At 39.4% G+C, this 22,872-nt stretch overlaps 1 protein-coding gene across 2 annotated transcripts; it reads left to right on the forward strand.

Moving 5' to 3' along the window:
* The first annotated feature begins 1,537 nt into the window (after nucleotides 1-1,537).
* LOC127305749 (protein OPAQUE1) lies at nucleotides 1,538-21,201 on the forward strand. 2 transcript variants are annotated; one of them, XM_051336279.2, is made up of 38 exons: nucleotides 1,538-1,866; nucleotides 3,091-3,240; nucleotides 3,691-3,836; nucleotides 3,931-4,087; nucleotides 4,233-4,291; nucleotides 4,471-4,627; nucleotides 6,243-6,392; nucleotides 6,534-6,670; nucleotides 7,690-7,836; nucleotides 7,914-8,015; nucleotides 8,443-8,500; nucleotides 8,637-8,738; nucleotides 10,669-10,706; nucleotides 10,800-10,926; nucleotides 10,997-11,170; nucleotides 11,340-11,471; nucleotides 11,965-12,074; nucleotides 13,620-13,680; nucleotides 13,881-14,058; nucleotides 14,481-14,686; nucleotides 15,029-15,148; nucleotides 15,828-15,926; nucleotides 16,219-16,440; nucleotides 16,915-17,054; nucleotides 17,173-17,260; nucleotides 17,416-17,466; nucleotides 17,549-17,635; nucleotides 17,793-17,963; nucleotides 18,064-18,216; nucleotides 18,829-18,984; nucleotides 19,073-19,210; nucleotides 19,331-19,401; nucleotides 19,799-19,898; nucleotides 20,117-20,173; nucleotides 20,264-20,320; nucleotides 20,405-20,485; nucleotides 20,576-20,658; nucleotides 20,804-21,201. In XM_051336279.2, the coding sequence occupies exons 1-38, from the start codon at nucleotides 1,747-1,749 to the stop codon at nucleotides 20,919-20,921; spliced, it is 4,503 nt and encodes a 1,500-aa protein (XP_051192239.1). In that variant the 5' UTR covers nucleotides 1,538-1,746; the 3' UTR covers nucleotides 20,922-21,201. The 2 variants fall into 2 exon arrangements, with proteins under 2 accessions (XP_051192239.1, XP_051192240.1); XM_051336280.2 differs by having other exon boundaries at nucleotides 17,419-17,466.
* The last annotated feature ends 1,671 nt before the right edge of the window (nucleotides 21,202-22,872 follow it).

Genomic DNA, 22,872 nt, shown 5'->3' on the forward strand with positions numbered 1-22,872 from the left:
TCGGCTTAATCTTGCGTAAACTCATTTATTTTCCTTACTATACTTTGTCATAACGATAGACCGAAAGATTTTGTTCTAAGCAAGCCAATTATGTCGTGAAGTAATTTTACCCCATGGGCTCATAGGGCAATTTATATTTTGTTATAGTAAATATTAACTGAATTGAGTGACTGTATTTTTTTTAACTTGACATGTAATTGCGAGTATCTTAAATTTGGACATGAGTATACGATTAAAACATTTGACAGAAGTTAGCTGGTTTCCATTCGTAGGAAACCTCGATATTCTTATAGGTTTTTGGTTTTAAAACGACAAATGATTCATATAAGCAAGTTCTGAGTATTAGAAACCCATTATCTACTGCTGTTTGGATCTACCATTAAAATCAAATTCAAATGGAGATCTAACTTATTCATTGTAACCTTGATTGAGACAAAGCATGATGTGGCAAGAGAAGCCGTCAATATGTGGAGATCTAACTTATATCTTGTATGTCTTGATCAAGACAAAGCATGATGTGGCAAGAGAAGCCGCCAATATGTGGCAAACATTTGAAAGTACTTTAGAGGGATGAGAACAAAAGTAGTTCCGGGTTCCACTAGACATCGATCAAGTTAATGGTCATGTGTTGTCGATGTTGGAGTTGTCTTAAACCTTTTTTGTCGTTATACACAATTGGTTTAATCTTGCGTAAACTTATTTATTTTTTGTCCTTACTAGACTTTGTCATAAAGCTATACCAGAAGATTTTGTTCTAAGCAAGCTATTTATGTCGTGAAGTAATTTTTCCCCTCGGACTCGTAGCACAATTTATATTTTGTCGTCGTAAATATTAATTGAACTGAGTGACCGTATTTTTCAACTCAATATGTAATTGCGAGTATCTTAAATTTAGACTACGTTACTGTAACTGTACGATTAAAACATTTGACAAAAGTTAGTGGTTGCCATTCGTAGGGAAATCTTGATATTCTTATAGGTTTTTGGTTTAAAACCGACATATGATTCGCAGAAGCAAAGTTCTCGAGTATTAGAATCCAATTATCTACAGACTCTGTTTGGATCTACCGTAATCAAATTCAAATGGAGATCTAACCTATATCCGCTCGATTGAATCTTTACTACACGGCACATACCCGATTCCTCCGAATAAAACTATCCCTAATCTAGCCGTTTACGCGTTTGCCCTCCACACGTTAGCAAATACAGGACACATGAGGGACAGATCTACAACCCCGCCCACGCATTCAAAATCGCAAAGTTTTAAATACTCCAGATCGGGCCACAGTTCGAACGGACCAGCCGTCCCGGTGGGGCCCGCGACAATTCCTCCGACCTCTGTCGCCTGGGCCCCACCGCCTTGAACGCGCCGGGCCCACCTCCGCCACGCACGCGAAGACGACGCCTCAGTTCAAATTCCGGTGCCACGTCGGCGAGGCGTATTTGCAGGGAACACCTCGGGGTTCTATCTATTTCCGCTTCCCTAACCCTTTTCGGCCGCTAGTAGAGAGAGCGCACGAGGAAGAAGCGCCAAGCCAAAGCAAAAAATTTCGGGCAGAGTCGAGTCCAACCCAGCGGCGCTCTAGTCCGGGGCTCCGATAAGGCGCACGCGAGCGCTCGCCGCCCGAACCGCGCGCGCGCGCCTCGTGCTCGCCGCCGCCGCCGCCGGCGGCAGACGCGGTGAGGCGGAGGGCGCTAGGGCTGGGAGGGGCCGCGGGGCCGTTCCCCCGCTAGGGTTTCGGCGGGATGAGCTACCGGAAGGGGTCCAAGGTCTGGGTGGAGGAGAAGGGGGAGGGGTGGCTGGAGGCGGAGGTGGTCGACGCCAGGGACCGCGCCGTCGTCGTGCTCACGAGCCAGCGGAAGAAGGTGCCGCGAATCCCTCCTTATCCCCCCCTATGTCGCTGTCGCCCCCATTCCGTGCGGTTGAAGTTTGCCTTGTGCCGTTTTGATTTTTTCGTGGATACGGATGTGAGCAGGGGTCATCTGGGGTTGGTTTGATTCGTGTTAGATTTGAGTTTGTTGGAGAATAGGTTTTTGTTCTAGTGTTGGTTTGCTAAAAAAAAACTAGCGAGGTAATTCAAAATTTTAGCCTACTTTTTTGATAGAAATGGTCTCAGAGTTGTTTTTTTGTGTGTAAATTGCGCCTGGGAGGCGTAGTCAATTCGAATTGGCGGAAGTAGTCCCAGTGGGTAATTAATTTTTGATTGGCCTCGGCTGAGGTCGTGGAGCTCCCGCATTGCGTTATAAGAAGAAGAAGAAGAGCTGGTCCCCTTAATAAGGGAAACCAGACCAAACCATACAAGACACGGTTAATAAAGGAAAACCGGTGAAAACCACACACACCCGACTAACAATCAAGGCACATCGCCCGAACTCTTAATTTGAAGCTGTTGCTTTTGTAGGTACAATATTGCACATGGTTCTGAATGTGCAGTGGGTAGTTCGAGGGGGAAATTATGATTCCATATTGCAGTATTCACAGCTCAGACGCGGTGTGCTGTATCAGCTAACTGTTCAGACTGCTGCATTCAGGCTTTGAAATCCTTAACTGTTTAGATAGATTTGATGTCGTTGAGTTGTTACTTGCGGTAGAAATAGCTCCAAGCTTCAGCAAGAGTACCTTTGGGTAATTCTATGGTCTTTTGAACTCATTCGGCGTGCTGTGCAAGTTACGCTAGATTGCTCCTGCTGTTAAACTTAATTTGCGATGTAGGCAGCTAGGGATAACTTCAAACTCTTGAAATATTCTTGACAGTTCGGCCAGATTTACAATCCCTTCTGCAATCAGCTTAGTTCATCTTCCTGAGCTGCGTTTGAGTTGTGCAGCTTGTTTGTTTTGATCTTATGCCTGATTTATTTGAAATTAGATTCCGTTGACTTATTGAGACACCCTTTGAGCTGTCTGAGAGTTGCATTTGGTTAGAATTTGAGTCCTGTCAAACACATAGATTATGCTGAAACAATTCATTATGTGGTCTTTTTTTATGCCAGGAATTCTTGCTTAATTGGAATTTTACGAAGATCTGGTTTTCTTTATCCTGATGGAAAATTTATCAGATTACTTTATTTATACTCTTTTTATGTTCACAGATTTCAGTTTTGCCAGAGAAATTGCTGCCTAGGGACACAGATGAAGATCTCGGTGGGGGGCATGTTGATGACATGACCAAACTGACCTATCTTAATGAACCAGGTGTTTTGTACAATCTGAAGCGGAGATATGCATTGAATGAGATATATGTAAGTTGTTCACCAGCAATATTTTTATCTGATGGAAAGGATAGTCACCTTAACCTGGCACCTGCTAAATTAATTGAAATTAAGACTGAAATATATGCAGTATTAAAAATATGACCAGTAGGGAAAACTTCTTATCAATTTGAATATAAAATTTGCAGTACATCTAGGTGCAACTAAATTTAGTTAGTCACTGTAAATGTTAAAATCTTTTTCATTTTTAGATTGCTAAGTAATTCTATATGGAATGTGTGAAGGATGAAAATCATTGGCACAGTGTGTAAGTTACGATGAATTACTTGGGACAAATACCTGTTCCTCTGATTTGTCGAGTTTAAGCATTAACTGCATTATATTTTTTCTTCATTTCTTGGCATGACTTAGCAAATATGTGTACTTCTGTTTTTCTGCTTCAGCCTTTCTATGACATCTTTTTCACTTGTCTTGTGATAGACATACACTGGAAGCATCTTGATTGCTGTTAATCCTTTCATGAGGCTTCCTCACCTGTATAATGAGTACATGATGGAGCAATATAAGGGTGTCCGATTAGGCGATCTGAGTCCGCATGTTTTTGCGGTTGCTGATGCATCATACAGGTGGGTGCTACATTCTGATTCAGTTGTTACACTCTGTTACTGTAACCTACATATGTACACTATTTGTTTGTTGACATTTATCAAGGTAATGCAGGGCTATGGTGAATGATTCCCGGAGCCAGTCGATCTTAGTAAGTGGTGAAAGTGGTGCTGGCAAGACTGAAACAACAAAGCTTATCATGCGATATCTTACGTATGTTGGTGGCCGAGCTGTTCTTGATGATCGATCAGTTGAGCAACAGGTTCTTGAAGTAAGTTTCACCAGTTATCACATATGTTTTTGACTGTCATATGGAAACTAATGGCCTTTCTGTTTTTGTTTTTTTGTGAAATATTTGATTTCTCTGTGTTAATGTTGAAGGTGTCAATCTTATAATGGCATTTGTTTCCTCACAGTCTAACCCTCTTCTGGAGGCATTTGGGAATGCAAAGACAATTAGAAATGACAACTCAAGGTGAGGTTTCACTTTTACAGTGCTTAATGATTTGGATGTGTTTTTCCCTCAGAAAATAACATATAACTTGCATATCACAGTAAATTCTAGAACATCTCATGTCTTTACTAGTTTTTAGAACTCAACCTTTTTGATGTTTCTTTATTAAATCTCAACTTATGATTCTTTCTTGGTTGCAGCCGGTTTGGAAAATTTGTCGAGATCCAGTTTGATAAAACTGGTAGAATATCCGGAGCTGCAATTAGGACCTATCTTCTGGAAAGATCTCGTGTTGTGCAAATTACTGACCCTGAAAGAAACTTTCATTGTTTTTATCAGTTATGTGCATCAGGAAAGGTATGTCTACCCAGTACCAACTATTGCTATTTGTTTAATTGTTATCTTCTTGTACATTGCATGTTTCATTGCTATTTAACATATCTTTGAAAATTTCTATGAAGTTAGTAAAGCCCACAATTTTTTGACCGGAAGGTCAAGCCCACCATAATTATTGAAGGACATGGACTTCTATAGTCATAGTCAATGAAATTTCATCTTGACAGTTCTCTGTTTCACTATTTATTGATTCAGTTAGGGTGTGTTTGGTAACCTGGGTGGGCTATCTGACAAGCTGAGTCCAGCTAAGTGTGTTTTATTGTGTTGTGTTTGGTAGGTTGTATGAGCTGAGCTGAGCTCAGTTGAGATCCTGTTTGGTGTCCTGTATGACTTGAGCCATGTGATACAAAAATAAAAAGCAAACGGGTCCCTGAGTACAAAACAGAAAAGCGATCAGGTCCCTAGGAGCGTTGGGCTCAGGCTCTGGCGCCGCCGCCGGCAAGAGTAGCTGCTGCCAGAAGGCCAACTGGCTGAGCCCCTCTGGCTCCGTGCGCAGTGAGGCCGAGCTGCTCCTCATGCTCATGCGCAGTGAGGCGCGCAGTGTGGCCGGTCGAGGGCTCCTCCCCCCGCTCAGTTCGCTGGTGAGGCCGAGCTCGTCCTGCCGCTCGGGCTGGACGAGGTCAGGAGAGGCGGCGCGGACTGCCGGCTGCTCGGTTGCTGGTGTAGAGCTCGGGAGAGGGCCAGATGGGGCAGTTGCAGGGCAGTGGACGGGGGGAGAGAGAGAGAGAGAGAGAGAGAACGGGATGGGGGCTGGGGGGAAATGGGAGAGACGAAGTCATGCGGTCCGGTGACCCCTAGCGGGCCGAAGCGCGTGCGTGGAACATTTTCCGGATGGACTCAGCTCAGCTGAGTTGGGAACCTCGATTTGAGCTTCCCAAGTGGGCATGGCTGAGGGTCTCTTTTCGTATGAGGTGGGGATAGCTCAACCAAGCTGACCTGACCTAACAAACAACAAATAGTGGGATGAGGTGGGAATATCTGAGTTGAGCCGACCTACGAAACACACCCTTAGTTTTTACTTACAATGCCATGCACTTTCATCACAGATTGTTGGACTTGCAAGGTTCAATAATTTGGTATTTCATTCGAGTATAATGCTGCGGAGATATGTGTAAACTAGCCAAATTCACAGTAACCAAAGGTTTTGGATGTTTGGTTGGTCGAGAAGTATTCAAGCTGTATCTGTTCTGTATCGGGATTACTATATGTTACTTTGCTGAAGAGAAGGATCTGTTCTAGAGATATTTAAAAATGCTTCTAATTGTCATCTTTCCAAAACAAGTGCCACATTATACATTGACATGGTCTCGATATAGAATTGTGGCAATTAATGCTGAGAGATATGGCTAATGACAGATTGGCTAATTCTTCTTTCATGTGACTCATGAAATAGTATATTGGTGGTAAATATTTAATAAGTTTCATTGTGCGCATTCCAAGACAGACTCCTATTTAAGGATGAAAGGCATAGTATTCTAGAGTCCGTATATATTAAATACTGGGCTGTAGTCTATCAATTTTTGTGTTGGTGCCGTGAAGCAGTTAGGTTAAATTTGATTTTGTGTTGTTTCTGAAGGATGCAGAGTTATACAAGCTTGGCCATGCAAGTACTTTTCATTACTTGAATCAAAGCAAGACATATGAATTGGAAGGGACAAATAATGAAGATGAGTACTGGAAGACGAAAAGGGCAATGGATATTGTCGGCATCAGCAGAAGTGATCAGGTTTCTAGCATGATGTGTACATACACAGATGTTATCTGGAAATAAGATACTAACAAAAAACTTGCTGTACAGTACTTACAGTGCGTAGCTTTGCCTTTTTTTTTTATGTAAAAATGAATCTGTACACTGTACTTTATACAGGATGCTATATTTCGGACATTGGCAGCCATTCTCCATCTTGGAAATATTGAGTTTTCTCCAGGAAAGGAATCTGATTCGTCGAAAATTAAAGATTCAACATCAAATTTTCACCTCCAGATGACAGCTACACTACTCATGTATGCTTTTTTTAATGTACATGTCCGTCCTCATCTGTCTGTAGTAATCTTCACTACAGTAATTTATGTTGGTTCCTAAGTTCTTTAACTGTTTTATCTAAATGATCTATCTGTTGAGGTAGTGAATGTAGAGGAATTGGTGGTTAGGGCATCTTTGGTTCATGCCCTATCTAGCCCTACCACATGGTTGCAAGAATTGGCTTGCCATTTTTTGGCTAAGGAATTCTCCACCTACACTTGACTAACTATTTGGCAAGAATCTGTGAGAGGAATGGGAGGGGATTCATTGGCAACCAAATTTTTGGCAACAAACCAAACATAGAGCAAAATATACTAGGCTACCAATTTTTTGGCGGGGCTAGCTTGGGCAATGAACCAAACGCAGCTAGTTTTTTGCTGCCGAGCAGAGGATACCCTTTCTGCCCTATGTTGGCCGATACCCAAATACGTGAATGGAAGAAGCAACAATAATAATTAGAATCTTTAGTTCTATGGTCACTGTGCATGCTGTATGTATAATCAATTTAAACTCATTATACGTGCTTGTATACGTGCTTGTATGTAAGTATCATTTCTCTGGTTCTGTGCATAACGTGTATTCCTTGGTGAAGACCGAATCTAGCATCAGCGAAGTTTACAACGTTAAACTAGCTGCACTTGTTGTTTTAGCTCTCACACCAGTTCTGTAGAAGGATAAATGGACCACAGTTTCATGAGTGCTCTGTTACACGCAAAATATTATTGGTTACCATGAATCTTCATGCATGCACAAATATATCTCATATTCTTCCGTGTAATGTTCTGTTACATGTGTAATATTATTGGTTACCATGAATCTTATGCTTTGTAGCATATGTCAGTATTTATGTCAATTTCTGATAAGAGTCGGCGATTTAGTACAACTTTAGTACAAAGTTGTACTAAACTACCAACGCTTATTATGGATCGGAGGGAGTACCTTTCTGCAACTTTTTCTTAATGAAAACAATTGTTTAATGTCACTCTGCTATTTGAATTAGGTGCGATCCAGATCTGTTGGTCTCATCTTTATGTAGCCGGTCTATACACACCACTGAAGGAATAATTATAAAAGCATTAGATTGTGCTGCAGCGGTGGCTAATCGTGATACCTTAGCAAAGACTGTATATGCAAGATTATTTGACTGGTATTTTCTCTCTCATTTTTTATAAATTTCGTATGCTTTCATAATGCTCACATATATAACACCTTTAATATTTTCAGGCTTGTTCAGAATATTAACAAGTCAATTGGTCAAGATGTTGATTCGAAAGCACAAATTGGTGTTTTGGATATCTATGGCTTCGAAAGCTTCAAACACAACAGGTCTCTAAATAGCTGATACTATCTCTCGCTCTCAGCCGATACTGACTTTATATCACATGTAGTAGTTTTTTAATATTCAATAAAAAATACATAGTATTAATTCTTTCGCTGTTTGCTAGTTGCAGTAAAGGGCACTATCAATTATTTTATTCTTTGCATTTTTAAAATATTTTCCCCTTTTTTTATTTGAAATGCTATTTATCGTCAGTTCTCATCTGATTGCTGATCTTTTCATATAAGTATTAGTTTGGTTTGGATCTCTCTATCTCTACTTAGCCACTCTGTATTTTTCACATATTATAGCTACCTATTGTGGAAATGTTGGTAAAAGTATGCAATAGTTTGCCACCAGCTATCACATTAAAATTATTGATTTTGCCCTTCTGTTCTTTTCTTAACAGTATTCCTTTTTTATTTATGTCTGTAGCTTTGAACAGTTTTGCATTAACTTTGCGAATGAAAAGCTTCAGCAACATTTTAACGAGGTATATTCTAGTTCTACTGTCAGATGTAGAGAGACATGTGTCTTTAATGGATGACAAGTTGGCAACATATTTTGCTGTTGCATGCTTAATTTACTTGTTTTCGTTGACATTAAATTGTATGAATGTGTTTTCGCAGCATGTATTCAAGATGGAGCAAGAGGAGTACAAAAGCGAGAAAATAAATTGGAGCTACATTGAATTTATTGACAATCAAGATATGTTGGATTTGATTGAAAAGGTTGTTTCATTGCGTTACTTATTAGTTTAGTAAGAAGTGGTCGTTGATCAATCTATGCTTTATACTTTTGATTTACTGTGATAAATACGTGAATTTTTTTGGGCCCTGTTTTGAATGCAGGAAGGAAAAATACAGGAATAGTAAAAACAAAAGAATAGAAAAAGACCGTATGTGTCTAACTTAGGAATGAAAACCGCAGGAAAAAATACATTCATTAGGGTATGGAACACAGGAAGCAAATACAAAGCAGACGAACTAAACAATTTGGAACGACCAGGCCAATATGGTTCTTTGTTGACCAGCTTTATGGATGAATCTAGACTACATATGCCATCTCTGTCCAGTAACATGTCCTTCGATTGGTCCAGCTAGACTTAGTCCACCCACTTAGACTATTCTAAGGAATTGGGAAGGCTGCCTTTTCTAAGGAATTGGGAGTGTTGTTTCCTTTGTTCGGAACACTCCCAACAGAAAATTTCCACAGGAAACCAATCCTGCAAATTCCTTTGAGTTTCCTTTTTTTCTGAACGCTGCCTTATTTTTGTGAACTTTGTTACTCCCTCCGGTCGGGTTTATTGCGTGCGTAATGCAACGCAGCGCGGCCAAGGTGCCAGGATACAGGACAAGAGAGATATTATCGGGCGAAAATTTCAGCCAATCAGGTTCCAATTTTCCTCTCTATCCTCTCCTTAAAACCCTCATTTAAACGACAAGTTAATCGAGGGCATGCAACTACATGCAGGATCATGTTCGCATGCAGAACCCCCTCACTAGTACATGCGATATTAAGGGGGAGAGGTTGTGGCTGAGAGTGTTGAGGAGGAGGCCTACTCTGCCTAATTAAACGGCGCATTAAATTCTAATTGTGCCTAAACAGCCGAATCGTCTAGTTTTCACCAGGCTTTCAATAAATCTGGGCAGACTTATCTCAGTTTTTAAGTGGTCAGTCATTACCTTGCATTTAGTTGTCTGCACTTGTATCGAATGACCCCTTTACAACTTATTAAGGCAAGTATTTAGATGGCGTCATGTTTGCCATTTGTGTCACCAGTGCTGAGATCTGTTAGTGCTCTTATGCCTTGAGCATCAGTGCATGTTTGATAACTGGGCGTCGCTCGGTTGGATAACAGTGCCGGTGCGCACACTGCCAACCCTTGTTCGAATCCTAGCTTCCACAGGGTGCCTCAGGTTGATTTCTTTCTACAAAAAGATACCAAGGCCTAGTCCCTTGTTGCCTATTGGTCTCACTTTTTAATGATAAGTGTTGACCGTTTGCTGATTGCAACCATGGACCTGACATCATATGCCCTCATCACCATCTAATTATATTGAAATCACTATTGGTGCCCTCAATACCCTTCTAATAAGTTTTTGGTGAAGGAAATAATCATCAATCTAAAATGTAACACCTGTTGTACACAGCATGCTTTCCATACTCCCAAGATTTTGGTCTAGCCAATCTATGACGTTGGGAACTGTATAGGATGTATGGTGTTAAATAGATGCATATTTCAAGTCTTGCTCTCATGTAATAAATAGTATCATTGTTTGTGTGGTCAATGCTCTGTATGCATGACAATGCTAAGTTGACTTAAGTGTGTGTTACTGACATGCCAGTGTTTTCTAAAAGATGGTTAAATATGCTTATTCTGCAAGCTGTTAATATCTGCAATATTATTGCTGTTTGGCCCAGGTAGCAAATACAAATTTTCTTAATGTGTGACTTATAAATAGTTTGTACATTTTGGTCTGGAGTTGTGCATGCTTACACTAGATGTTGCTTTGTTGCATCATCTGGGCTTCAATAATTGATACTATTTGGGATGGATTGAAATACTGTTTTGCTGTCCTTCTGCCCATTATTTGCTGTGGATAACATTATGCATTGTTGCTCATCTGAGACTAATTCTGTTATATATTCTCCAACCAGAAACCTATTGGAATTATTGCACTGCTGGATGAGGCTTGGTAAATACTTGGTTTTATCTTTCCTAGAAAATGTTAGTTCTATACTTATACAAGCAAATTAATATTCTCAGTTATCCTTTGTTAATTTTGCAGCATGTTTCCAAAATCTACTCATGTAACCTTCGCAACAAAGATGTTCAGAAACTTGTCTTCCCATCCTAGGCTTGAGAAGACCAAGTTCTCAGAAACAGATTTTAGTATCTCTCACTACGCTGGGAAGGTAAGCCAGCAGCCAGGTTATTCAATTATTTATTTCGTGTGTTGACTATGATAAAATCTACCTTTTGTAGGTGACATATCAAACAGATTCTTTTCTGGAGAAGAATCGGGATTACATTGTTGCAGAGCACTGCAATCTTTTATCATCTTCAAGATGTCCACTTCTTTCTGGACTTTTTACTTCTTTGCCGGAAGAGTCAGTAAGATCGTCATATAAATTCTCATCAGTTGCTTCCCGATTTAAGGTATCAATCAATGTGCAGTTGATTCTGTTTACTTCTGGTCTTTGAAATCTACCATTTCTTTGATTTTTCATCTGGTTACTATGCCTTGGCAATTTATGTGCGCCAGAAAGTTAGAAGACTAGAATATTTTGACTCTTCTGACTTGTATTTTATATTCATTGTCTTATAGCAACAACTTCAAGCCCTCATGGAAACGCTGAGCACAACAGAACCTCATTATGTACGCTGTGTGAAGCCTAACTCTGTTAATCGGCCTCAGATTTTTGAAAATCAAAGTGTTTTGCACCAACTACGTTGTGGAGTAAGAACTTCCACCTTAAGCATACAATAGTGTATTTCTTTCTCAATTTTTTTGTCATCAGCAGTTCAGCACATCTTCCCATATAAAAATGTCATTGCTGTTTGTAGCCAGACTTAATGCTGATTGCCTCTGCTTTAAATCATTTTTTTTTTGCAATAGATGAATCAACCTCACGCCAAATTCTTTGTTAGTGTTATGCCAACGTTTGTCAATCTATTGGTTGGTCTGGTCTTACATTGTACCTGAATGTGACTTGGGGAGGCCTACAGTCTCAAACTAGTTAGTGTTGGATAAGTTAACTGGCACCACATTCATGAGATCACTTAAAAATCGACCATTATTTATCCTTCAGTGCGTATGCTTTATATTGCCCTTTTAAGCTATGTATCATGAACTTATTTAAAAGATGCCCTTTTGCTTCCATATGTTGATACATGCATGCATGATTTACTAGCGATATTTTCCTTAAGATTGTAATTTGTTTGTGGCACAGGGTGTTTTAGAGGCTGTTCGCATTAGTCTTGCTGGCTATCCTACCAGAAGGACATATGCTGAATTTGTTGATCGGTTTGGTGTCCTAGTTCCTGAGTTGATGCTCGGAAGGTACCTAATATATGCACTATGCAGCTGGTTTGGTTTAAGTTGTTTGCTTCACAATGTGCACTATTGGCAACACCGCTTTGTAAACAATAACACTACTCATTTTGTGCTAATGGGGTTGGTGATCCTTATCAGAACTACAAAAACCTTATTCATTGTGGATATGTAAGCGATGCTTGTTCAACTGTTTAGTTTGAACTGACTCTATAGATGGCCTTGGTCCGTATGGGCAAACTTTTTAGTTTGAATCTAGTTTGATATCTTTATAGTTTAAATCTAGTTTGTTTAATTTACTGATTCACACTCTCAAATGGTTTGTGTGGCATTGAATGGAGCCACATTGATACTATATGCCCTTGTTAGTTACAACTTACAATTGACTTAAGGTGAAACCAATTCTTGCATTTTAATAACAGTTTCTATCAACTCTTTTTTGTTTATGGAATAGTTTAGTACTGTCTTCAAATAATATATGAATCAGCATGTAGCCATATGTATGGATTAACTCAACACTCCACGCCATTTCAAATGGTTGCCAATGTAATAGTGCCCACAAATTATAGTAGTTTATATGATGCCCTGTGGAGATTGTTGTTAGTTTATCTGGGCTGTTTGTGGAAATAATAGTTGCTTATTGGATATCTTTCGTACTTATATACTTATAAAGATTTGAGTTGGTGGTAGTCCATTCACTCCTTTTCCAACCGTTCTCACTTAACCCCCCCCCCCCCCCCCCACCTACCCACCCACCCCAATCCCCTCCTGCCACCTTGCATCGCCCTATTCCCCCCTTGCAGTATCCTGTTGCTACCAGCCTGGTTCTAAATTCAAACCTAACAAAGGATACCTCCATTTGTGCGGAAGTTCATTTGATTTTGAGAGCGAACCTTGGTTTCCTAGCATACCAAGGTTTGTCTGGCCTATAGACCTTGCCCATTTCCCCTTGCAGGTAATAGTAGCTAACTAGGTTGCGCCGATATGTGGATTCGGGGATACGCCCGATACGTCAATTCTCAAAAAACAAGGATACGGGGATGCGTTTATATATATATTAATTCACATAGAATAGCATAACTTAGGCTCAGTATCACAAATAAAAGCAGAATTCCACAACCATAATTTGAAGTAACGAAATAAAGTGAGCAGTTCGACATCCACTACTCGTCTATTCTCTGTCATGAGCATCTAATGCCTGAAGATCATGAAGCAAGCTCTCCACTTCTGGTTATATCGAACGAGCACTGTAGGGTTTCCCGTATCAGAGAAGTATCGGCGGTGTATCCAGTATCCCAGCCATATCTATACTAAATTATTATTTTTAAAAATTGGAAAATCAAGGGATACGTGCAAAATACGTATCGGGCCATATCCGGGCGTACGGACCAGTGTATCCGTATCCGTGCTTCCGATAGCTACATGCTTTGTCCTATAAGCGAAAATACTAGAATGAATTAGTTAAAGATATCATTTGAGTAAACTATGTTCCATCTTGTTTTTTGGTTCTGTAGCGTAGCAAAGGTGTCTTATTAGTTACTAATAATTATGCAGTTACGATGAAAGGGTGTTAACAGAGTCAATCCTTGAAAAAATGAAGCTCGACAATTTCCAAGTAAGCTTATTTACATTATTAGCATTTCATTATATGTTTTATGATGTGAAGGATTCATACTCCCTTGATTAGTCTTTATTTTTGATTTTCTTATTGATTATGTAATTTTTAAAAAGTGGCGTTGCAGTTTTCAACGTACACTATCATTTTTCCCTCTTGAAGTATCATTTGATAGTTTTGCACTTCCGTTTGCCTGATAGCTTGGTAGAACAAAGGTGTTCCTTAGAGCTGGTCAAATCGCGATACTGGATGTGCGTCGTGCCGAGGTTTTGGACAATGCTGCACGCCGCATCCAAGGTCGTTTCAGAACATTCATCGCCCGCAAAGAGTTCATGAAAACAAAGGAGGCTTCAATTTCAGTTCAAGCATATTGTAGAGGTAAACATGTGTCCTGAATCGTGTTGCTCTCCTTATTATCTTGTACAAGTCAATCTGGAATCCGATTTCGGGTAAACATATACAGTTTCATGCCATCAACCTAATTAGAAGAAATTATGTCCTAAAATATCAAACTTTGATTGCATGCTTGCCACAGTGATAAAACTTTGTGACTAATTGGATGTACTAATTGTGTGCTGGTACATGATAGTTAACTATCTGTTGTTGACTGTTCAGAAATAATTAGGCTCTGTACTCTTGTGCCTGGCATGTTCATGGGCCTGCAAATTATAATGATCTTATCCTGTAGTTGTATAAGCATTCTGGCGTATCCTGATAGTGGGTCCATTACTCTATATGAACTGTATTATCTTTTGTAATTTCTGGCGCATCCTGATCGTTTATTTTCTATGATCCTGCAGGTTGTTTTGCAAGGAAGATGTATACAATCATGAGAGAAACAGCAGCTGCCATAATTCTTCAGAAGCATGTAAGAAGGTTGATATTACAGCGGAATTACCAGGAAGCATGTTCAGCAGCTCTGCTAATTCAATCCTGTATACGGGGGTTTATTGCTCGTCGCTATTTCTCAACCATCAGAGAGCAGAAGGCTGCTTTAGTGATACAGGTTCTCCTCCTCACCTCCCCCACCCCAACACCTCCACCCCATGCATCAAGAAACCAAGCGAACTTAAATCAAGTGTACATTTCTGTGGATGATAAGTTAGGTTGAAAGTTGAAACATGATTATCTGAGATTTTTCTCTCCATGGTAGCAAGCAATTAGTTGAAATTTTAACCTGTAAGATCCTGGGCACAGCATGAACTTGCTACTTTTTTTTGGCCGTGTAGCTCTAGAAAATTACTGTATTAGGAATGTATCAGAGGTTATATTGTAGTGGGTCCATTACTTGCTTAAGACTTTGTATTGTTGAATTTATGTAACATCAGATTTTATTGCAACATTGTAGTCCTTCTGGAGAAAACGGAAGGTTGCCATGCTTTTCCAGCATTACAAGCAAGCTACTATAGCAATTCAGTGTGCTTGGAGACAAAAACTTGCAAGAAAGGAGCTAAGGAAACTCAGAATGGTATTTTTCTGTTGCAATTCTTTATTTTATTTATGAATAATAAAATCAATTCACATTTTCTAGCAGTGCTGAAAATGACAATGATTTGCTGGTACCCAGTTTAGGTATTTTGAAATGATTTATTTTCTTAGAACAAAGAGCATCTCTGCCATTTCCTTTCGTGTTGTCAACTCATGTTGGGGAGACCACCTACCAGCACTGTGACAAGCAGCAGCTATGTGGCTTAATCTGCGTTAGACATGGCTGAGATCTTGGCAGAGTAAAGTCAAAGAAGCGAGGGTCGTCTAAAAAAATATTTCTTCCTCCACATGCCTATAAGGCATACATGTTGAATTTTCATGTCTAAACCGGTCATCTGGAGACAGGGGTATGGCTTTGAGGAAGTGTGGCTTTGGCTGGTTACGTCACCGAGGTTGAGAGGGAGAGACAAGAGGAAGAGCCTAGCACCTTTTGTGATTAGGATTATCTCATTGCTTCGTGATGAATGATGTGCGTGATCTCTTTAATGTTTAGAGCTGATCCTAACAACCATATCTACTTAAAAGAGAAAACATCCTAATCTAATGTTATCTTTGATTTCTGTTGCCAGTGTTACTCTTCATGCTTCCTCAGCTTGTGTGTCATCTTTGTTTGATTAGTGTGCATCTAGAGTATTCTTATGTTATGATTGCTTCTTTAGACTGCAAATGAAGCTGGTGCACTCCGGGAAGCGAAGAATAAGCTTGAGAAAAAGTTGGATGATCTTACTTTAAGACTTACTTTGGAAAGAAGAATGCGGGTATGTTTTTCTCTGTATTGCGTTTGTATTTTATTGTGATTTATTAATATTGAACTTGCTACCCTTCATGTCGTGTATTTGAGATAGTTGTGATTGTTCCTGCCAGTTTAACACAGTTAGATGTTTCTCTGAATATTTCTGCCATTGTTGTCCTGCATTAGACGCCATATTAATATAATAGAATCATAGGTGTTGCAGCGTTCATACTTCAGAGTTTATGATATTTTCCCCTTTATTCTGTTTCTGATGATAGTGGTTTTTTGCTCCTTGACGCATGTATTTTCAAATGTAGGCTGCTGGCGAGGAAACAAAGTTGGTGGAAATATCAAAGCGGGACAAAATAATAGAAACATTAAGCGCAGAATGTGCTGCAGCTAAATCATCTGCCCGAACTGAACATGACAAAAATCTGCTTCTCCAGAGGCAATTGAATGATTCTTTGGAAGAGATAGCTATGTTGCGCAGTAACAAGATTCTGAAAGCAGAAGAAGAAAAACAGAACTCTAATCTGAAGGTTTGAAGGCTTCTCTTCTCCCTTTTACTATTTTATCATAAGTATGCTTGTTTTGCCCCCATTTTTAGTTTTCAACTTTTATGTTCGTTTCTTTCCTTCATCTTTTTATGATGTCAGATTTGATTTACTAAATATTCAAGTTTGGAAATAAATGTCAAGTTTCCTTATACTTCAGTCTTGTAGGTGCTCTTTTAGTTTTCTTCTAAGCGTTCTTTTCTCTCCTTGCACTGCTGTAATAAATGCATATCTCTGCATGATCTTAACTCATTTGTTTTTCATATCATGGTTCCTTATAACACTTTTTCATGGAACAGCTATTGTAATTTGTTGTTGGATCTTTTATGTTGTGTCATCACCTTTTTTGAAAATGAATTATAGTGACACTTTTTGGGACTTGTTGACTGATGCTAAGCTTTCATGTTTTCGCTCATAGTTATTTAGTTTTGCTAATGCAGTTGTTTGTTGCTTTGACAGAACATAGTCAAATCATTATCGGAGAAGAATTCGTTATTGGAAAATGAACTTAGCACAGCTCGTAAAAGTAGCGATGATACAATGGAGAAACTGAAAGATGTGGAGGGGAAATGCACCCACCTCCAGGAAAATCTGGAAAAGTATGTTTCCGTTCCTCATACAAATAACTGCAGGATGCTGGAATTGTCCATTAGTGGTTTTTGACTGCTCTTTCATTTTCTAAGCATAGTGTCTAACAGTTGGCATTCCTGCTTTCAGATTGCAGGAGAAACTGACGAGCTTGGAAAATGAAAACCATGTTCTAAGGAATAAGGCGTTTAACATTTCTCCAAAAACAGTGTCTGAGGTTCTTCCCTTCTACAACCCACTCAAATTTTCAGTTTTTTTGGTCCCAGCACTTTACATTTTTTCTAAGTGATATTTGTAGCTGTAAGATTGAGTACTAACCTTGCCGCAATGCACTTTTTTGCTTTGTTAACTGACTTGTTCGTTTGAATACAGAAGTTTTCTGCTTCAATTGGTCTTCCGAACAGCGAGCAGAAGCATATATTTGTAAGCTCTTTTGGTTCAAGTTGGATACTGGAGTGTTTTATTCTTATCTAACTGCTTAAAACTGTGAACACTAAAATTGTAGGAAACCCCAACATCTACAAAACATCTGGCTGCTATTCCACATAGTACTGGGACGAGGAGACAAAAGTTGCCTGTTGAAAGGCATGAGGTGAGTTCATTGCTCCTAAGCTGACATTATTTTTCTGTATAGAGATCAGTCGATGCCTTCAGAGATATTTTTAATAGATTGTTCGTGATTCTTTGGTATTCTGTCAAGAATTTATTTCTGTGGTATCTTAATGATGGTATTGTATTGTTTCATGCAGGGAAACCATGAGATCTTATCAAGATGCATAAAAGAAAATTTAGGGTTCAAGGATGGCAAACCAGTTGCTGCATGTATCATCTATAAATGCCTTCTACACTGGCGTGCTTTTGAATCAGAGAGGACTGCGATTTTTGACCATGTAATTGAAGCCATAAATGGTGTTCTCAAGGTAAATTCATTTAAAGCCCATTTGTTTTGTTGTTCACCCCACAAAATTTAATTTGTGGAAGTCAATAAGTTTGGTTTTTTCATGTATGTTTGTATTCCAGGCAAAGGAAGCAGATGGTAGACTACCTTATTGGCTGTCCAATACTTCTGCACTGCTATGCCTTCTGCAGAAGAATCTGCGGTCAAATGGATTTTTTGGTACACCTTCTCGCCGCTCTGCTGGATCTGTAGGGCTTGGTGGGAGGATAGGCCAAGTAAGGAACCCAGCTTGCCAGTTATTTTCCCTGCCAGTAATGAATGCAGTTTAGTATATTTCTGAAGACCCTTCTAGAACTGGATGTTAGCTGGTGTATTTTGCTCTATGACATCCATTTTATACTCGCATGTGCTTGTGCTCCGTTTCTAAGGGAAAGTTCACATATAGCTATTGAGAAAGAAGAGAAAAGTAAACATCACACACTTTCTAAAATAACATTCTTCCGCTGTACTGTATAAGCACAGTTCTGCAAAAATGTAAATATATACATATAGTTTGCTGAATTATGGCTATACTGTCTTAAAATTATGCGTGGATACATAGATAGCAAGTGCTGTATAACAACAAAGCTATAAACATTGTATATAGCTTTTTCTAAATACTACTCCCACCGTCCCAAAATAACTAGCTCAACTTTTTTCTAAATACAGATGTATATATAACTAAAATATGTCTATATGCATCCGTATCTAGACAAAATGGAGCAAGTTATTTTGGGACGGAGGGAGTATTATTAATCTAGTTATTGTTTGTAGTTTTTGTGCGAATCTCTGTACAAGGGAAAACTAATGATATAGCTTTCTGCCTGATACTGAGATTGCCTTCATAGCTTGTAGGGCGTGGTGATACTCTGGCACAGGTGGATGCTAGGTATCCGGCGATACTGTTCAAACAGCAGTTGACCGCATGTGTTGAAAAGATATTCGGGCAGCTCAGGGATAATCTAAAAAAGGAAATATCGCCTCTTCTTAGTGTCTGCATTCAGGTATACCTTATCTCCTTTGAAATTTTGTTACATTCAACTGCATTGCACAAGTGGATCATTTTGTAACCTCTGGAAAATTGCATGCCAGGCTCCAAAGTCAACACGTGCACAAGCTGGAAAAGCTTCCAAATCACCAGGGGTTGGTGCGCAACAGCCATCAAACTCCCACTGGGACAACATTGTCAATTTTCTAAACTTGCTTATGGACACTTTACGTGAAAATTATGTAAGCTTTTCATTTAGCTCACCCTATTTTAGCTCATCTACATCTTTTGCCAGCTTCATTATGAACAAGGTGATAATTTTGTCCAAGCGATTCTAATAACCTTAGCTGTTTCTGCTGCAGGTGCCGTCCTTCTTCATACGTAAACTTATCACTCAGCTATTCTCTTTCATCAATATACAACTTTTCAACAGGTAGTTTCTTGTTTGTAGAGATTGTATATTTGGTATCTGTGTGCTAAGAACATGCAAACGACAGACATTTTTGCCAGTTCCATGTGTTCGAACAAATAACCGGAAATACCTTAATATTATTACGGAGTAACAAACAATGTAACTTTTCAGTGAATAATAAAATAATATTTTCTTAATTTGTAAATAGATCATTTAGCTGTAATTCTTGGTTGAGGAAAGGGTCTGTTTTGTCGCTGAAGAAATCGGATTCTATGGGTTAACTTGTAGGTGATGGGGACACTGACACTTCAGAAAATGCTTTTTTATTATGGTGCAGATAAACATAGAAGCACAAGCGGAATAATGAGATACCAATTCACTTTCACAGTGATACTAACATTCTTTTTTGTTTCATCAGTCTTCTTCTTCGGCGTGAATGTTGTACATTCTCGAATGGAGAGTATGTTAAAGCTGGTCTGTCTTCGCTAGAGAAATGGATTACTGATGTTACGGAGGAGGTAAGTGCCAGTACTGCGTTCTACTTGTCAGGCTGGTATACAGTTGAGGAATGCACAATTGGAAACCCTGATAATGTGGTTCAGCTTGTTTCATTTCCAATGTTTCTTCCATGTTTCCAGCTGTATCTTGTGTTTTAGAAAACAAACACCTGCACATCACCATTTCCTGTGTGTTAGTTTTGTTCTGTTCACATTTTTATTATCCATTGTACTTTCAGTTTGCAGGAACATCTTGGCATGAGCTTAATTATATCAGACAAGCTGTTGGTTTTTTGGTAATTTCTTGTGCAAGCTGCGTTTTCTCTGTTTTTTCTTCTGTTGCATCCTCTATACCTTGGAGCAATTTCTCAATACTTATAATGTAGGTTATACACCAAAAAAGGAAGAAGACGCTTGAAGAGATCAGCCAAGATCTTTGTCCGGTAAGGCTATGTGTATAACTTCAGTTTGCAGTTAGTCATCATTTTACTGCAGAATATATAACTAACCCCCCCCTTTGCATGTAGTCTTTGAGTATTAGGCAAATCTACAGGATCTGCTCGATGTACTGGGACGACAAATACAATACTCAGGGAATATCAGAAGCGGTATGCCTTTTTAGCTTTTGTAGCTTCCATCTTCTGGATCTTTTTTATTTATTTTGTGCTACTAGTTCTGAAATTATTATTATTTTACAGGTTGTATCTGCAATGCGGGAAATGGTCAACAAAGATACTGCAAACCTTGTGTCAAATTCCTTTTTGCTGGATGATGATTTAAGGTAGCTGCAGTTTCTTGTCAGCAATACTGTTTGGCAGACGGTGGATATGGTGCTTTCATAGTATTTGAAGTGTAGCAATATATTTGCTTAGTTCGGAGCATGCTTAATTGAATTTACACTTGTATGTGATGCTTTCTTTGTACAGTATACCATTTTCCACCGAGGATTTATCGATGGCCATCCCAGCAACAGACTATGCTGATGTGGAGCTTCCGGAATGTCTTCATCAGCATCCATCAGTGCAGTTTCTGCTGGCCTCGTGATCCACAGCCTGTGGTCCAGGTTGCCATGAAAACTCGTTGATCCCCAGTTTTTTTTATGGGGTTACACCCCTTCAGCGATGTTGTATTGTTAGTTTGTAGAGCAGATTCGTTGTAGGGTAGAAAGGTAAGTTGATAGCCTATGCAGTTCTGAAGCAACAATTGTTGCTGGATGCTGAACGGTCGTGGATTGTCCACTACGCTGGCTTCTGTCCATGATGTACAAAGAAAACTGTAGAAAGTGTGAATTGTTTTGATAAAATTGATTGCATCTGTGGCAAAATTCCTGCTTGGTGCTGACACGTTTCGCCGGGGAGTCCGATGGGTGGATAGACTTGTTGATCGTATCAGTGCCATAACGATAGTTTACAGACGTTGATGAAACATTGCCGATAGTCTTTCTGTTTGCACCCATTGGACATGGTTGTGAACCTGCTGTTGTGTGCGGGAACACTGACATCAGAGGTGTTGGTATCCCTTTTCAAAGATTTGGCGAGGGGTGGCAAGTATGTTTTGAATCTCGAACTAGCTGCAAAAATTTAAAAGATATACCCATGTTTAGGCTGTCCGGAGGCTAACTGCCCTACATCTTGTGTGTTTGATATTTACTGCTTTGCTTTGGGAGGTGTAAGAACTAGAGGATTACAAGGTGCGAGGTGTCTCACCGGATACTTTTTTGAGGCTTATCACTGTGGTTTTTTATTAATTTTTAAATAAGTTATATACAAAATCAAGTTGTTAGAGAGAAGCAACAGATGGCTATCTAAGAGGCAATAAGCCCAAAGTATGAGAAAAAGAAAACATTGAACCTCTCAACCCAAGATTTGAGTCCACTGTAAGACTTCCTAGAAGCCTTATGTAACAAAAGAGTTAGCTCATCCTTGAACTTCTTTCTGTATCTATGAAGACTTGGAGATCACTAGTGGGGCAGATCGACTAGGCAGTCAGCATAATTAGTTCCATAAAGAATGGATAATGTAAAGCTGTCTTCAGACTATCCAAAATGTAAGGGGAAATCCAGGTGGGGCAAAGGTATTGCCAACACATGCGAGCGAAAGGACAATGAAAGAAGAAGTGATCACTAGTTTCCAACTCACCAACCCCACACAAAATACAAGAATAATCATCCATGAAGAAATGTTTTTGCTGCAACATGGCTCTTGTATTTAAGCGATTATGTATAAGGAGCCAGAAGAAAACCTTGTGTTTTTGTTGGCAACAACCCTTCCACATCCACTTCAGGGCAGGCACTACTCCATCAGCGGTCATAAGAGAATTATAGACCTTGGAAACTTTTATAATTGTGGAGATTGCTTCATCCTTACAAAAGGAAAAGAGGTGTGGCCACATTTCTCTGAGAGCCGACCGAACTGACCAATTATCCTGCCATAGCATGATGGAGTTGCCCTAAATAAAATCACATTGTGCCATTTGCTTGTAAGTGTGCAGTAGTTTTAAGCAATTTCTCCAACAAAAAGAAATTTCCCTAGTTCTAGCATGAGGCAGGGATTGGGAGTAGTATACCTCCCAAATGATCATGTCCCATGGAAGATCAACCTTATTATAAAATTTGTGTAAATTCTTCATCAAGAAACAATCATTTTGAACCGAGAGATTCAAAACCCCCAAGCCACCCTGATCTTTTGGCCAACAAACCAAATCCCAGAGATAGTGACTCCTTTTCTCTCTAGAGATAGTGACTCCTGTATTTATCAACATCATTTATTACCCATTGGTAAACCTGCAGAGTAGATAGAACATAGGCAGTGATGAAAGAATTGAGTTGACTGCGCGAAGGTTACAACCATAATTGAGATACATGCCAGAAGCTTGTAATCTTCGCCGAACATTCTGAATTAGGGCATGAAGAATTCCTTTTTGGGCTTAGTAGTGCTTAAAGGCAACCATACATAAGTGATTGGTATGAGATTTGAAGGGCCTCAATAAACAGAAA

This window comes from Lolium perenne, chromosome 6 (assembly GCF_019359855.2).
Source record: "Lolium perenne isolate Kyuss_39 chromosome 6, Kyuss_2.0, whole genome shotgun sequence".
NCBI classification, from domain to species: domain Eukaryota; kingdom Viridiplantae; phylum Streptophyta; class Magnoliopsida; order Poales; family Poaceae; genus Lolium; species Lolium perenne.

Excerpts from the sequence above, each read along its gene's own strand:
- LOC127305749 (XM_051336279.2), top strand. The coding sequence starts at position 1,747 with ATGAGCTACCGGAAGGGGTCCAAGGTCTGGGTGGAGGAGAAGGGGGAG. Across the intron at positions 4,088-4,232 it reads TTGAGCAACAGGTTCTTGAA|TCTAACCCTCTTCTGGAGGC; the intron begins GTAAGTTTCACC and ends GTTTCCTCACAG. Across the intron at positions 10,927-10,996 it reads TCTCTCACTACGCTGGGAAG|GTGACATATCAAACAGATTC; the intron begins GTAAGCCAGCAG and ends TACCTTTTGTAG.